We start from the raw sequence: 17,974 nt of genomic DNA on the forward strand, positions 1-17,974 counted from the left end.
ATTTGTGGGGCTCTGTTAATTTGTGAATTGCAGTGACTCACCCTAAGCAGTTAAGCATTTCAGAGGCTAAATTATGTCATCAGATCCAGCTGATCCCTGTGCCTTCTCCCTCCTACCAGCACTACCAATGCCTTTTTTTTGCATTACTTAAGTTTTACAGTGTAGTGCTTTTATCCAGCCAAGGGATTTCTCTGTGGGAATTGGATTTTTTTTTTTTTTTTTTTTTTTTTTTTAATAACAAATGTAAATAAATTTCTAACCAAGCTGAAATTCATGAAAAACATGAGAGGGAAAAATGCATTTCTAGTTGAATATCTAAAATAAAGTCTGAAACAGACTCCATGGGATGACTAAAATATTTGATCTTACTATGTGATAAATAGAGTACTAGTAAAAGAAAATAAAAGGAAGAAAAAGAAAAAAAAGAGAGCATGGGAAATCTGATAAACATGGAAGAAACATCTATCACTTATGTCTCATAATAAAAACTAGTTACTCTCAGCTAGTATATTTTAGGTTTTCCCACAGTCAGTGCTAAATCATAGCTCCTCTGCAGTCCAGGTGATTTTAGCTTCAAAGGATAATAGAATACACATACAACAATTACTTCCAATCTATCCAGTTTGGGCAGATGGACTTGAACTCAGGCCCTGCATTCTTAGGAAGTGTCATGTTCTACTTGCACTCCATTATAGACAAAGACCAAATGCTGGTCTGTTGTAGATATAGGACAAAGCTGCACTGACTACAGCTGAAGCAAGATTTCCCTCCCAGGGATTGATTCTTCATTCACTGGTGTCAAAGCAAAAGCTGTCGAATACCAAACGAGAACCCAAAAAAACCCAAACACTCTGCCTCTTTATAATCTCTTATCAAGGAACATAAACGTGAGAAAACCATGGGTCCTTTCATCTTTTCAAATGACAAAACGAAGGCAATTAGCTTTCAGATTTCTACTGAAGGTAAAAGGATCTTCACAGTGGTCAAAGATGCAGTTGCTTTCTTTATCTAGATGGTCTTTTCTTGCATATTGGAGAACTATCAGCTCCACATTCTATCATTTGTGCAATGTTTTCATTAGCAGCATTTTAAAATAAGCTCTGCATTACATTTTGCACAATGCATGAGGAATGTAAATGGCGAGGAAGATGCTACTGAAAAAATCAATAGGGAAACTATAATTTAATAATACATCCCATTTCACACGTGAACTGCAAAGCAATGTGGAAAAACTAATTAACTAAGTGCCAATGCAATGCCATTGGGGAGCTCAGTATTATTCTGTATTCTGCACCCTCAGATTTTTCTTAGACCTTTCTTCTTGTTGACAGCCTGTTTTGACATCTGGCATCAAAGAGTACTGGAACCTTTTGGTTTTCCAGGGCTAGGGTTGAACGCCCCAAGCCAACCATCTGCCTGCTTTCGCTGGGTTTTTGAGCCTCCAGTTTATCTGACTTCATATAGCCAGCTGTAAATACATTGACTATCTCAGTGGTTTTGTTCTCCAAGCCAACCAGAGGTGCTTATGGCCAGCAAAATAGTCTAAATGCGACTAAATCAGCAACACAACTTGTGGCAAAAGCTTTACATCAAGAATGAGCAACTTCAGAAGATCAAAGCACTATGAAACGTGAGCAAAACCGCCTCTTCTCCTCAGGGACTACTCATGAGGACTGTGATTGTGCATGGAGAGGAATACCAAGTTACAGTCCTCTTGGAAAGCTTGGATCTTCCTTTAGAAGGACACGGAGCCAGTCCCTCCTCTGTACTAAAAGGACAGAAGCCATAGAAATGCATGGAGCACTAATTACACATGTCAGAACTGGGCCTGGGCTGTATAATGTTATAATCCACGGCAAAACCAATACAACCTGAATTATTATTATTTTCAGGAGGTATAAACTCAAGAGAAAAATAAACAAGATTGATATAAAAATGTTTTTGATATATTTGCTTTCTCCTTTTTTTTTTAAAGGGCCTTTATAAAAGGCTGTCTGTGAAATCATTCCTGATATCTGCTCTATCTGCTCTCACTGCCTTGCAGTGAGCTTGGTATAATGAAATGTTGACAATATTCAGTATAATTCAGAATTCACCGCCCTGGGAGCACTGATTCAGTATTCATGTCAAAATAAATTTAGCACTGATTTCTAATCTCTTCATCACTAGGAGCACAGTACAAATTCATAAATTTTAATTTTTATTTTACTTTAGTAAGTGTAATTACCTACAACATTCATAAATTAAAGCAGTGTAAGAGAAAGATGCTGGTTTGATCAAAATTCATAACCTGATCCTATTGGGCATTAATTTTAGTTTATATTGATCCTAACTAAAAGACAGATTATTTGCTTTCATAAAGGCTAAGAGAGAAATCACCACATCCATGCAAAGCTACAGCCCATATTAAACCTGAGTTATTTTTCAAAACAGACAAATAATAAGACCCTTATGACCTCAGGAAGCAATGAAATTTGTGGGGAAAGAACATACTTTTTTTTCATGGTAATTACCTCTCTCTGGCAGGCTCTGTGAACTTAATTCCTCCCCAGACTGACTCTGGCATTACTACAGAGTTGACTTTTAAATCAAGACTTTCTGGGCACCCTGAGCAAGCAAGAGCCTTCAGGGCCACTGAGCTCTTCCCAGCAGCTCCTTGTTTGCTACCTGGCAGCTTGGTATGATTAGCCACCTCCTGCCTTAGCTGGACTTGTGTCTTCTCTGGACAATAACTGCAGGCAAATACCCTGCAGCAAAGATTTTAGTTAAGCTCGCTAGGGTATGGCAGCAACCTAACTCCAACCACCAGGCAAAGAATAAACAAACACATATGAAAATAATTTTCCAAGTGGGTGATTAGCACAAGTATGACAGGTGCTCCTCTGATAGCTGAGGTAGCTCACTTAGAGCTAAGCTCACCTTCCACAATTCACCACAACTGAGTGTGAACCCTTCCTTGCTGACTACAAGTGGTGCAGTACCCAGAGAAACTCAGCTAATGCTTCTTGTTCTCTGTTTTTACAAGGTCTAAGCTCATTGGGTCCTAATTTGGACCTGGTGTGCTACTGGCATTCTATCTATTTTATTTATTTTAATACGTGATAGTGAGCTAAAGGGAGTTGGTTGTTTTTTTTTTTTGCGGTTTGGGTTTTTCTTGTTATTTTCTCCCATATTAAACAAAGATTTTGCCCTGAGTCTAGAACTGAAGTGTCTAAACTTTAAAAGGCTGAGTTCTTCAAAAGGAAAAAACCAGTCCCCCTGTAACTGCACTGCTGGAGGCCAGAGATATATTTATCTTCCTTGTCCAGGATGTGACCCTCACCTCCACTAACTGTATAGTGCACGAGCAGATTGGGTTACCTGTCATATAGCTTCCATCAAACAACCACTAAACACATTTTGGCCTCTGTTTCTCCATTCTCTTCCTTGATTTTTCTGTCACTGGCAACAAAAATGAATGGCTTATCCTTCAGACTATATCAGCTCAGGACACCACAGCAGGAATTATGAGGCTGCAAGTTATTTCTCAGCTTTATTATAGACTCAGTTCATGCTTTTGCATAAGGCCTTTACACCCAGATTCTCTGTAATAACTAGGCACCTAAATATTGGTGAAATGTCAAAATTCTTCCGAAGACCAGGGACTTTAAATCCCTTGTGCCTCAGCTTGCTCTCACATCTGAATGTCTTTGGTAAAGATGTCTACAGAGAGATGTAGCCCACCATGGACCCAGACTGCATGTTCCATTTGAACTCTGGTTTGGATTTTACGTGATAAGATTTAGTCTATGTCCTTAACACACAGGACATCTTTGCATTATCTCCTTGATCCTTTGTAAAAGTTAGAGCGACCATTAGTAATTTTCAATAGTCATAATGGGTTTAATATGATAATGGCATGCCCTAATCAAATAAACTCTACACATGGGGAATCTTCCAAAAGCTGAGAAGACAAAATGGGAATTATTTTGTTTTGATGTATTAAAAAAAATGGTCCCAGCAAAAGAGATAATGAAACCTAGGCCTGCAGAGGGATTAAATTAACTTAATGGACATGCAAACTAAATATGCAGAGATACTCGCACTCCTCTCTGAAATGTGGAAAACTGGTGATCTTGGAAACTTTCCTATCACTTGGAGCACATAACAAACATCTGAATTGTTGTGGTGCAGAGTGCAGCTGCAGACTTCTTTTTGAGATTTTATTTGCCTAAAACTGACTATGGAAGATTCTTTTCAGTGCAGAACTAAGGTAATGGAAGACAACAAACATTTGCAGTTTACTTTTTTATAGTTTATGCTTTGGCTCTTAATGCTGTAATGTCAGAAATTAGATTAAATTGGGTGCTGGACAGAAGAGGAAAATGGGTTAAGTGTTTAGATAGGTTAAGGGACAGTGTGGCATCTCATTTAGCAAGAAGTGAATTACTACTGTCATTAATAATGTATGCCTAAGCATTAGCATAATGTTCTGTTATTTACCTGCTCCACTCATTGTGAAAATTACCTTAGAAGTCACCCCTGATTTTCTTCGCTTGTGCAAGCACACACTGTGCTTTGTCATGACTCACATCCTTTCCTCCAAATTCTTCCACGAATGTTTTGTTTTGTAGAACAAGAAACCTGCCACAGTTTGTGTAAATAAACTTTTGCTTTGCATACAGGCATGTTTATTCAAAAAGAAATGAAGCAAGGCTGAGTTGAATATGCAAAAGAGAAAGAAAGCTACAGGTGACATTAGTAACACATTTTCAGAGATCTTGAGGAATCAGGAATTATTTGTTGTTATCTTTATGTCCTAAAAAAAAAAAATAAATAAAGGTGCCTAAACACTTTGGACTCACCTTTGCATTGCTGAATTCAATATTATTAAAGAAGTCCTTCTTAAGAAAAAAAAAAAAAGATTGGTAATCCACATACCTAGGGTCACAGATGATGAATCTTCTGCCAAGGTATTTTTGGACCAATTCAGGAAGAAGCTGAGTACAAGCTCATTCTGAAAGAGAATAAAAATACTGTAGATATTATCATATGTTGTGCTCTGTTCCTTAAATTATTCCCCTCAAAGAAGATTGCTGTTAATTTTTTAATGTATATATTAGATTTGGCAACAAAAGGGAGCCTTTCCCTTATGATTATGGGCAATCATAATGACTTCTACTCAGGCACTGGGAAGATGATGGTGCCCATTTCCACTGTCCCAGGGATGCTGCACTGGTGCCCACCTGGCCCCTATCTGTCATCACACTTCCAGACAGCAGTGTGCTGTGTGGGCCATGGATCTGCACTCTTGCTTGATCTCCAGTAGCTCAAGATTTGTATCAGCTGCTTTTCCAGAGTGGCCCATCTGTGAATCAAACACAGGAGCCCATCTTTGCTGCCTCCTGTGTAGTCAACATGAAACTCACCCTTGGCACGGGACCGACCCTGGGGATCTGACCTCGTGTGGGCCTCCCCGAGGCTTAGATATTGTGTAAACCTCCCTCACGTGGCAGCTTAATGGACACTTACACTGAAAAGCTCCATACAGAGTTAAATCCTATCAGAAACCCACAGGGAGTGGAAGGAATGATCGTATTTCACCATCCTGTTTAAAAGAGTAATCCACCTTACATACTGCACTATAACTTTTATTTTTATGTACTGACCTGTGCTGCTCTAGTGAACATAGATAACAGGTAGTTACATTCAGCTGTAGGGAATTAAAACAATAAACCAAATCCCCAGATTTGAGTATTGTGCAAGGCAATAAAAATGTGAATTCTGAAATGGACTCTCATGACTCTGAATCAAAGGTGGACAGTAATTGCATTTTATTAGCTTTTCCATAAAGTCGTGTATCAGAATGGCCATTCTTTAGGATGGTTAGAATTGCTACATTCATGCTGATGTTACTTGGACTGACAATGTAATGAATGGGTAGAACAAGAGACTTTTCAGATTCTAGCATTAAAATGTCACCACTGTTTTTTTCCAGTCTGCGGAAAATAATGTGTCTCTTACTGGGAAGATGTACTTCATGTAGCATTTGTGTTGTTTCAGTTTGACAAGATGTGGTGTAATTTGTGCAGGGAAAAAAAAGAAAAGGAAGAGGGTACTGATAAATGCAGCTAGGGAGGAGTTAACGTGGTTACAGCAGACAGAGGAACAAGATGTGCATGTTCATTGTAGAGATAAGATTTAGCAATTGGGATTTACTTTAACAGTTGCCTTTTATTTTTCATTCTACTGTTTGGAGTTTTTCCTCCCACTCTGATATTTTCTTCAAAAGAAAAATCAGGGGGAAAAACAGGAGAAACCAACAGAATTGTTTTCCTTGAATCGAATGACAAATCCTTAGGCTATTAGCTGTGGACTGCCAATACACCTGCCTGTCTGAGCATGACTAATTATTCTCTCATCTGATAAGGACAGCTTACAGGGGAAAGCCCATACACCTGCTTCAGCTTCCAGTAGCTTTAAACAGGCAAGTTATTCCCTGTGGGACCTTCATTCCCTCTTTCAGCACAAGTCCCATGTGCAGGAAATCTCTAGGGCTGAGAGTATATTTTTGGCAGCCCTGCCTTTATTTGACAGCATGAAAATAAGCAGAGAAACTCAAGTAGCCCTTCAAGTTCAAAGATCTTGAGAGAAGTGAGCAGGAGTTGGAAAGAAAGATACACAAACTGACTTGAAAGAGAAATAAAAAATTCCACACTGAGCAGCATGGTGTTCTTTCTGCTTCCTCTCCACCTACTCTTTCTGAAATAAATGGAAATATATGAACTGGGAGGTTTGTAAATAGGAGATGCAAGGATTGTTTCAGGCAATAGTTCCAAAGTCTCATTCTAAAGGAGAACAACACTGAAAAAAATGACATTTGGTTTAAGTACAGAAGTGGAGTTCAAGCAGATCTTACAACAGGCATGAACAGGACAGGCATGTACACTGCTGGTGCCTCAGCCCTGACTGCAAAGCTTTCCCTGCCTGTGTGTCCATCGTACCCAACAGGTACTGAAGCTCAGGAGGAAGCAGCAAGGCTAATGCTGGCAAGAAGAATGCAAAAACCTAATGGAACAGGTCATGTGGCAGGGGCAGATGAAGCAGGCTGTCCAGGGCTAAGTGCTTCAAAAGCAGTGAGGGGGACGTCTCCTGTGTGTTTGGGGAGATAAGCATTTTGCACACGTATTAATAAGACAGCAATTTCCCCCTGAACTGTGCTAATCTACCTGCTGCAGGACTCCACCATTTAGATTTCCACCAGCAAAGTGTGTCAGTGCTTTAAGTTCACCCTGTGTCAGCAGAGCTGCAAAGCACACACTGAACTCTCAGGTGATTCCGAAATCGGTGGGACCTCGATCACTTGGACTCCACTTAATAGGACTGTATAAGCTCAGAGTTAGGCATGCATCTAATTACACTGCTAAATAGAAACAGGTATATTACAGCTTTGAACATGTGTATGACCACACTGCATAAAGTGGATAGAGCCCACTTCTAAGCAAGCAATTGTTTTTTAGGAAAATGTGACCCTTGGTGGGAATCTTAGAGACCCTGAGATGGTCTTGGCAGATAGGCAGGTGTTGAGGATGACCCCAAGCACCCACTTACCCTTTTCCCCTCTGGAATTTTTATCTTTAAATCAGAAGATGGAAATTCCCTACAATACCACACACCTATGGATTCTTAGGAATGCCTCCTATAGTTTGTCTAACCATTCTTACCTAAGAAAACAACAGTCTTTAATAGGTAACATTGATATTTTGCAGGTCACTTAGTAGCATTAGCCTAAAGGGCAGCAGCCAGGTATATATGGGCAGTTTGGTTAGAACTCACACATCCTCCTTTTTTTTTCAGCCATTAAACTCAAAAGAGACAAGTTCTCCTTTTAGTTGCACTAGGATAAACAATTTCAGTGGCACCAGGGGGGCTGGCATAGCCGTGCACCAGTTTAGCAGGGTAGAATTTGTCTACTGCTCTCCATCAGTGACTAACTAGAAAAGCACTCTGCTGGTAATGAAACACAGCCAGATTTCAAACCAGATTTAATTTTGATAGAAAGAAAAGCGGCCTCCCTTCTGCTTTCAGCTTTCTTTTCAGCTGTGTTAGAGTAGATTTGGGGTCAGAGAACACCCATGCGCCTGTTATACTTTAACAGGATGGAGAATCAGCAGGAAAGAAAGAAACCAGAAAAAGCTGACCTTGGTGCAGCTGTTAAAACTTCAGGAAAGGACGGCGGAAAAGAGAGGACTTTGAACCCTCCCCATTTTGGACCAGCTGGATGCCTTGCTGCAGGAGTGCAGGAGTGGTGGGAGTTCAAGGGACCTGCACACCTCGGGGGCACTTTGTACCACCACGTTCTGTGCCCCCCCATGGGCACTGTGGGAGCTGTTTTCTCATCTCTGCAAATCCCGAGTAGTGCCAGTGAATAAAACACAAATGAAATATGGGAAGCTCTTATCAAACTTGATTACTTTTACAGTGTAAAACATTAGTCACTCTAGAACAATGCTGTGGTCCTCATTTTTACTGTATGCTTGAAAATGAGTGAACATAATTTACAATCACTTCCATTTACACCCTCTTTAAAGCCCTTTTATACAGCCTGTAAGTCACCATAAAGCTGTTTATAGAACCTATCCATAGCTGAAACACTGCCACTGTTTACTTACCTGCTTGCATTAGATTTATCTTTGCCCCCAAAGTCCTTATTTAATTTGGATACTTAAAAAAGCTTTACAGACTCAAATCCCAAAAGACCTAATTTATTTCTTTTTTATACTGATTAGCCTACCGTGCACCTGCACTTACTATTATGTTTGTCAAATGCCCTCACCACAATAAACAAACCCCCTCAAATATCCAAGCCCACTGAAATTGCACACAAAACAAATCTGTGTGAAAGACATTGGAAAAATGACATCAGCTCATTTAAGACTATGTAGTTTTGCAAGGTCAGTATGTAAATCTAATGTCTGAGCTGTGTTATCAATAACTCTATAACATCCAGTTATTATATTATAGTTATTATATCAATAACTATATAATATCCACAAATTAAACACCACATCTTTCAAATGATGAGAGATGGGAAGATTATCCATTCAATGTTACCAGCTGGCTGAGGGCACCAAATGCACAGTTGCAATGTGAAATATTGCTTTAGGGTCAGTTTTAGATTTTTCACTTGCAATGCCCAAGCCATGTGCAAGTTGTCTTTCCAAGATAAGCATGAAGACATTCAGTTTTGTGAATGCTGCAGTTTGACACCAGGGCCAAAAGCAGACTGAATTAATGGAGCCTTACCTTGCTTTTGTGTCCCCAGGCAATGTATAACCCTTCTACAATACAGCTGCAGAATGACAAGCCACTAGGGCAGCCCTAATTCATATTATGAGATTTGGGCTGAAATCTCCACTCAGCCCATCACTCAGTTGGAGTTGAGGGAAACAGAAAAATGTAACAGTAGTCAGCAGCAGCTGCCTTTTGTCACAGGTTTGATTTACACTTTGAGAATGTATATTTTTGTCTCCCTCTGTGTTACCAACCTTCAGTTCACTGGTTTTTGATGCTTCACCTCTTATTGGTGACATCACTTGGTGTTTTGGCAGTTCATGAAGAAAAACTCCATAAGTCTAAAGGTTGTTGAGGATGTTGCCTTGCAGATCTAGAAAAGCCAGGTACTTCAGTGTATACAGACAGTGTGTCAGGCAGAAATCCTGTGACTATAAATATTGCCACTGGTTTGGGAGGAGTAGAATGAAATTAAAAAAAAGGTGCTGAAACCTGTTTTTGGTCCTGTCCTAATTGACTCAGTACAAAAATGAAGGTTCTGCATTTAAGTGATTGATGTAATGAATACAGGTTGTTCTTCATGTGTACAGTCTGGTGGTGGAGTTATTTATAACAGTGTGTTAACCTGAATTTAAGAAAATAATTTCTATTCCAGGCAATTCTTCAACAAATATCTAAGAGGAAGTCAATGAGTGAGGCTTATGCTCAAATTTAAACTACAGACTTACAAAATTGCTTTCAATAGAGATGAGCATATTTAAGCATTTAGACTAGTCCAAGAAAAAGAATCTCCATCAACTGATGTGTCTGCATTTATTGTATCTGATTCTAAAGTTCAGAGATGGAGAAAGGAAAAGTTTCTTTATTAAAATAGGGTTTAAAGAAACATCTCATTCCATTTGAGCTCAATGTGAATGAGAACAGGCAGCTGTTTTCCACCTCTACTCCTTCATTCCAACCATTTAGCAAAAAAGGTCAGTGACATTCTGACATACTCTTAATTATAATACAATTAGCATAATCAGAACCTAGTCTGGACTAAAAAGCATGCACTTAAGGCATGACTGAGGAAGGAATTTGGATATAATCTGATTCTTTCTTCATTTCTAGGATTTATAATTACTTGATTGGTAGAACCAAGCATGTAGTCAGTCCTGTGGGGACTGGACTAAATTTTTCAGAGCTGAAAATGGTGCCTAGTCAATCAGGGTAATGTGTTTACAGTGATAACAAGGGTATTTTATAATGAAATAAAAGCTCTTCTCTCCATCTCTGACAATACTCCAGCCTTCTGTACAGCTACAATACAGCTACGATTCACTACAGGTACATTTCAGCCTAAAGAAAAGACTGTGGCAAGGAAGTAAAAGGAACTCTGCTCTACTAGATTTCTTCACAAATTTATGAATTAATTATTTATTTCTATATAGTTCTACTATTTCATAGGAATGACACTTTGGTAATGCTTGAGAACAGACAACTCACTAAATGGTTTCAGCCAGGCTCCTTGGCAACTTGAGAAAAAGGGCAAATTTGACTGCAAAGTTGTCACAGGCATGAAAAGAGACAAAATAATTGTATTTATTTTTATCAAGAAAGCCTCCTAGCTTGGCTTTCTGCTCAGAATAAAACCAAGAAGACTCCACGACACTTTTAAAAGAGTCATACCAAAGTGAAAAGTAAAAAAAGAATACAAAGGAAATTACCCACCGGCTGATCTCCTTGTTCTAAGTGGGTCAGAACACGTCGGTATTTTCTAAATTTCTCACATCTCCCAGCAGGAGAAGCATACTGAAGTAAAAATAATGATTCAATGTTTATGGAGTATCAATAACTTTAAAGGTTACCATCTAGAATTGCAGGTTAGCTGCATGGGGGTAAGCCAGATGATTTCCCACATGCAGCAGGACTTTACAGATGGAAACAATCCACTCATTGCTCCGTTTGCTGTCGTGCCCTCTAAGTCCACCACACCAGCAGCAGCGCAGCCCTTTTAGGCACAGAATTGCTTTCTTCTCCTCAAGGTTCAGTACTACAGCCTGTACCAGCCTGGAAATAGCCCCCCTGGGCTTGTTCAGAGCCGCAACAGCGTGTGTCCCCAAGCCTCTGCCTACCCCAGCTGTGGCTGTGTCCCAGTGTCCCAGCAGCAATTTGCTGGGAGGACATTCCCAGCTCCATGGGTGCATGCTGCAGGCCCATAAAGGGAGCATGAAGGGCATTAGGAAACCCATTGCAAGGCAGCCTGCTCTGGCTGATCACTAAGCCATGCACAGACCATGGAGCGGGAGGGAGAACAGAGCTTCTGTGTGTGACCAGGAAACGTTTTTATTACCATCCTGGGGCCTTAAGCAGTATAATTTTTCAACTGAATATTAGGTTTCTACACAGCAGTGCTTGGCCCAAATTGAAAATCTGTGTATCTTCCAGCAGGCAAGAGCACAGCAGAAGATACCCAGCTTTTCATTTCTAGGTCACTGGCTTATATCAGCTTTCCCTCAGCTGTGACCAAAAGGCGCTAATGTAAAATGAACCCATGACTTGAACATGAGTGTCAGAAATGAATCACAGGATTGTTGGGGTTGGAAGGGACCTCTGGAGATCATCTAGGCCAAGCCCCCTGCCAAGGCAGGGGCACCTGGAGCAGGTGACACAGGAACACGGCCAGGTAGGTCTGGAATATCTCCAGATAGAAAGACTTCACGAATTCCATGGGCAGCCTGTGCCAGTGCTCTTCCATCCTCAGTGTAAAGACATTCTTGCTCATGTTGAGGTGGAACTTCTTGTGATTTAATTCCACAACAACCAACCCAAACTTGTGCAGATTATTTGGCAGGTTCAGTCAAGGGAGTCAAGCACCCAAGTCAGCTGTTTGTACCAAATTAGTTGTAACTCTGTGAGACAAATAGTTTTTATCCTTTTTGGAAATCTCAATTTCAACACAGGGCTCAGAATTTATACTCATATTATTGAGAAAAATCCTGTTTGTTTTGCATATGGACAATTTCCTCTTTAATCTCCATTACACAGTCACAGCTGGGAAAATTTTATAGTTAGACAGCAAACATTTTGCTCCTGCTGCAAGATGTTTGAAATTTCGGAGAACAAACATCCTGGCATACCCTCTTTTGATAACCTGGACTGTCTGTGCTATTAAACCAAAGCAGCCCCAGTTTGAGTTGGGGGCCTGAGGCCATGACATGGCTCACCTGGCAGAGGCCCAAGCTGTGCCAGAGGATGTGCCAACAGTGAAACAACAGGATCCATGCATGAGCTCGTGCCTTAGCTCACTGGAATTTACTGGCCTCCACAGAAGCCTTGGATCTAATGTAAAACACCATTTTTTTTCCTGCCTGACAGCTCTCCTGACAACAGCTGGGCACTGGAGGATGCTCCTTTCTCTCAGACCCCAGTGTCACTGTCAGTAATTGACCATTCACCTTCTGAAGTGGTGCAGCATCATGATTTAACATCTTCCCGGGGTGCATGCAGCTCCTCAGCTGCTCTCAGCTGTGGCTTTTTTAAGGCTGAGGTGCATAAAAAGCTTAATCCTGGCCCAGATAATGAAAAGGCAATGTTTTTTGTTACCATTTCAACTTTCCACTCCTATACAGGAGAAGAACCTCAAATCTCAGAGGGCAATAATGAATAAAAAATTAGAACCCCCCAGTTTAAATGGACACAATGTATCATTCTGATAATATTGAAACAGTCTGGATTTGGTCTTATGTTTGCAAAACAATTTCTTCTACATGCTAACCAAATTTTGAAATGGGTATTTCTGGGCTGAAAGAACGGAACTTTTCATTTAACAGCTGCAAAATCAGACTTTTCAATATTTCAAAGCTTACTCCTTTTTTAGACATTGCATTCCTCAGAACCTACTCCTTCCTGTCAAAAATTCAGTGAATCACTACTTTTCGACGGCAGCAAAGGAAGAAAAGTTTTTCTGAAAAATGCCCTGCCAGGTCTAATAAACTATTTCTCTGTCATATTTGTCTTTGTCTTAAGTTCTGATGAATGTTGTAATGGCTCCATCCCAAAACAGCTGCATTAGAAGATGCGTCACTTGTGTAATTTATTTTTTTTTTCCCCAAATGGGGCAATGGAAGGCTTCCTGAATCATTTGGTACAATGCTACTAGAATTCATATGCAAATTGAAAAAAACAACTGGTAATGCTCACATTAGCCAGTCTCCTGGTGCCGCTTAATAGCTTCTTCAGATAGAGATTCAAATCCTTCACTCTTTTATGTTCAAGATCCACAAAAGGTAAATGCCATGAGTGGGGAAACCTGCAAAAGAAAAATATTCATAAGCATAACTCTTGTACTGTGTTTGCTGGAAACGTTTCCAACTCTACTTAACAAAAGAAATTTATAAGTGGTTTTGCAGGTAGAGGAAGGGATGGGTACAGAGTCCAGAGGATTTTTTACCCTCTCACTCTGGTTCTTCTAATAATTTGCTGACATTTTGTTTCATCCTGTAGCACTTTCTCTGTCTAGATCATGAATTTAAAAGCAAGTAAATAAACGAAACCTAAAAGGCAGTTATTTGCATTTTATGATATCTAAATAATTAGCCCTTTATGAAAAAGGAAACCACTGCCCTCCCCATTTTTTGCACTGTGGCCAGCAGATCTCTGATCTCAGCCCAGGGCTCACGCTGTACACACCCTTACAACAGAATACTGTGTACCAAAGCCTTACAGCAACAGTGAGACATTTGACGAATATATCATTGTTTGCATTTTTACCTCAGCTATTTAGAGTGTAGATAGGTTTTTCAGAGCAGGTCCCTGATACCATATGTAATTTCAGGCACTAGCTTAATAAAAGCAATATATGAAAACAAACGATTGCCATAGTAAAAAAATCAATCCCAACAAAGGCAGTAACAATAATAATAGTAAAAGTAATGGTCTTGCTGAATTTTTATTAAGATGAATTTAATTTCATTTTAGTAGATTAATCATATATGCATAGAATGGCCTTATGTCAATTTTCAAATGCTTTGGTGGTTGAAAACATCAAAAACCTCACATTTTTTTACTTGAATCATCTTTGCATTTTAGAGACAATGCACATTAGATCAGTCAAAAGGTTAGATTTTTAACAATACATATAATCAATTTATATTAACCTTGCCCTGACAAAGGGTATTTATCTCTCAGGTCAAAGGAGCATTAGAAAACCCATCTGTGCTAAATTGTATGTAATGGCTTTTGTGATATGGATTGCTAATAGTCGGATTCTTAATCAAAATTATGCTTTATGCCCTCTAATGTATGGGATAGAAAAAGGCAGAAGTTTGGATCTGGTTATATTTCATGTTCCACCACCCCCACTTGCAAATAGTCAACTGTGTCTTGTTTACAAACCTCCTTTTTTCTCTGCTACAACCTTGTTTATCCCCTAGACCTCAAGAGGCATCTGAAGGCTCCAGACAAATGACTAAAGGAGCTGTCTAGCACGTGGTACATTGGAAAGGGACACTTGGCCAGCCTTTAGAAAGGCAGCTGGGCAATACGGTGAGGAAAAACTCAGCGCTGGTATAATTTAGTTTGCAATTACACCAGCAAGGGACCAGGATGACAGCAGCATACTGTGTGTATGTATGAACTTCCCATTATTTCTGCCCATGGCACTGAAAGATCGGGGCTGGGTTAGGGGCTGCACAGATGAATAGCAAGAAGCGACTCGCGCCTCATGAAATCACAGTGGCAGGACACATAAAGAAGTGGGGGAAGTGAGTGATATGACCCAGGATCATGACATATATGAGCTGCACGGATAAAAATAGAGCCCAGGTCATCTGGCACACATAGATAGCCTGTGAATGTTCTGGGTCCCCCTCTGGGGCACAAAAGGACTTCTTTCAAGGGATTATAGGGAGGAGCTGTTTGGAAGCAGCTTAGAATGAATTAGGCTGTGTAACGCACAGAGAGGGCTCTGGCTGTAAAATGCAGGCCCTCAGAAGATGCATCCTAAGCACAGTGGCCAAAGAGAGGACAGAGAAACTGCTGATTGATAGCACCAAAAACTGCTGGAGTGAAGGACAATACGAACCTTGTGGTGTCACCGAACCCTTTTTTAGAAGGCCTTTGGGCTTTTGCTGAATTGCATTTGTGGCTGAAACCGGCTTTGCCCTGTGAATGCACTTGTGTTAGAAGAGGTGAACTTCCCAACCTGACATTCAGCTTTGCGTCTGCCTTACGTGGATCAGAAAAACATAAACTTGCACCGAGTCCTCCACAGAGGATTCCACTCCCTACTTGTTAGCTTGAACATTGTTCTGTGTACAAATTATGTAATTGAATGTTTTCTTGGGTGAAAAGATTTTTGGCTTTTTAGAAAACAAGAGATAAACACAATTAATACTCTCTCTGAAACCAAATGAGAAGGAGGGTGCGAGAACGCAAGGGTTTGCTTGGGGCAGCTGTGCTTTGACTTGTAAATATAGGCTGAATGTTCACACGTCAGTAGCAAAATTTCAGATTCTAAGAACTCTGAGCTTTTGCCATTAGTTTCCCAAATATAGTCAGTATTTGGCACTTGTATGAAGCACTCTCATATTGCATTGTTTTCTCTTAATGAGACATAAATATATACAATTTCATAGAATCAATACAAAGCAGACACCAAGTCCTTTCTGTTAGCAGTTCCAATTATTCTAGCAATAATAAGCATTTTACCTTTTAAATCATACATTTTTAAACTGATTTTGTGGTTACATTGTAGAACAAGGACTTTTCCTTCCTTTGAAGCATCTGGCATCAGACAGAGTTGGAGCTTTGTAACACACAGACAGACTAATGGTCTGATATAGTATGGCAGTTTCAGTAATAATAACAATTTCCTATAAAGAAATAATTAGTTTTTTATTATTAGGATAAAATCTGGGATACATGAAAAGCCTCAAATTAATGAAGTTTTGTTGGAAAATAATCCAGAACTTTAAAAAAATGTGGCTATCAAGAAATATCATAAAATGAATTACTTTAACAGAATCTGGGGGAAACATCATGCAGTGACAGGTTACTGCTGGGACTGAATTATGACAATAAAGCCCCTGGTGCTCTTAGAGGCAGCCTCAGTATATGCAGATTAACCCTCTGTGAGTTCTGAAACGCTCTTTGTGAAAATGTTGTGAGGGATTTTATTAAAAGTAGATTTATCTGAAAAATGGCTAGTACTACTTTTGAAATTCACTCTGGGGTTTCTGAGGTCTATGCATTTCTACGGAGAAATGTATTTTCCTTCAAAGGGCTCTGTCATATTCAGGTACTTATTAAATACTTTATTTTACAACCTAATGGTTAGTGTGTAAATATCTCCAAATCAAAATCATCATTCAAGCACTTGCAGTATTTGTTTGGTGAAATTTCAAATCTCACCAGCTGCTGCAAACCAGTTCATGCGAGCCAGTCATAATGAATCAAATTGGAGTGCCCTTAGATAGAAGAAAGATTCTCTAGAACAAACTAATCTAAAGCCATTTACTTGAACGCTTCTCACAAGCTTCAGGGAATATAAAATTTGGATCTGAAATTCTTGGATTTTAAGTCAAAACCATGTTGTTTGTAGCTATGTACTTCAGGTCAAACGCCAAACCTTTATATTTTTCAAGCATATCACTTGAATCTCAACTTGGTTCAAGTAAACTGCTTGTATTTTAGTCCAGTTTTATGTTTTATTGTGGATAGAGCCTGAAGAAGGGCTTGTATCAGGTGACACAATGACTGTGTGGAGAGGACTACTTTCTTCTCAATGAGGGATTCAGTATAATGTATATGATATTTGTAGATATTTGTAGAAAAAAATAACTCCACTTGTATTACTAAAACCATGGAAAATCATTACATAAGGAAAAAATGTTTAAAGTAAGACAGAAATAAACCCTGGGACTCGTTGTCCCAAGAAAATATGAAGAAATAAGATTCAGAAATGAAAAGCAGGAATAGACATGCACACAGACAAAAAGTAATATTCAGAATTATTGCAACTAATGGCAGCATATTTTTCAAAAGATTTTAAACTGAATTATGCCAGGCACAAAGTTTGGATTTTGGAGGAAGGATAGTACATAAGATTAGTGCATATTTCTTGGCTGAGGAATATGTGCATCTTTTTGTAAGCAGGTTTTTCATGCTGGCCAGTGTCAGACATTGGCTTGTTTCTGTTCTGATCTAGTGGAAATATTCCAATGTAAACATTGCTTTAATATATGGATTTTTTTATGAGTTTTGATAAGCATCAAGGAGAAAGTAAAAGCTATTAAAGGCCTTATCGTGCCTTTAATGGACTCATCACCACTTACCCTTTGATTTCAGGAATAGTTTTGTCAGGTCCAAGCTGTTCTCCCTTTTCTCCTCCCATTAAAAAAGGAACAATAAAATATATAAAAGCTAGACTGTCACAGTGGTCTATGATTCAGTTTCTTCTGAATAGAAGCCTTGATAGGATATGTCGCGCTGCCTTTGTGTTTCTAAAAATATGTCTGCCATGCATATTCTCACAGATCTATCTGAGCACAGAGAGCACCACTTAACAGCAGAATAACATTCATTAATATGCTGCCTTACTCTGGGAGGGCATGAGATGGAAATTGCTTCTGGAGATGGCCGTGAAGTTTTGAGAACTGGTCAAACGATTTTTCCACAAAAGTGACCACGTTGCAGGTTTGCACCACCTGGACTAGATATA

The 17,974-nt window shown here is 39.5% G+C and overlaps 1 protein-coding gene across 1 annotated transcript in view; it reads right to left on the reverse strand.

The window, feature by feature from the left end:
• LOC114071145 (phosphatidylinositol 4-phosphate 3-kinase C2 domain-containing subunit gamma-like) overlaps positions 1 to 17,974 on the reverse strand; it is a gene marked incomplete at both ends in the record, with an annotated part of 48,168 nt that overhangs the window by 2,987 nt on the left and 27,207 nt on the right. The window contains 2 exons of the mRNA XM_027908849.1: positions 4,921 to 4,996; positions 13,456 to 13,564. Of these exons, the coding sequence (XP_027764650.1) occupies positions 4,921 to 4,996; positions 13,456 to 13,564 (185 nt within the window). The remainder of the gene's footprint in view (positions 1 to 4,920; positions 4,997 to 13,455; positions 13,565 to 17,974) is intronic.

Source organism: Empidonax traillii, unplaced genomic scaffold, assembly GCF_003031625.1.
Source record: "Empidonax traillii isolate 1590-97213 ecotype Southwest subspecies unplaced genomic scaffold, ASM303162v1 scaffold1867:size59521, whole genome shotgun sequence".
In the NCBI taxonomy this organism is placed as follows: Eukaryota; Metazoa; Chordata; class Aves; order Passeriformes; family Tyrannidae; genus Empidonax; species Empidonax traillii.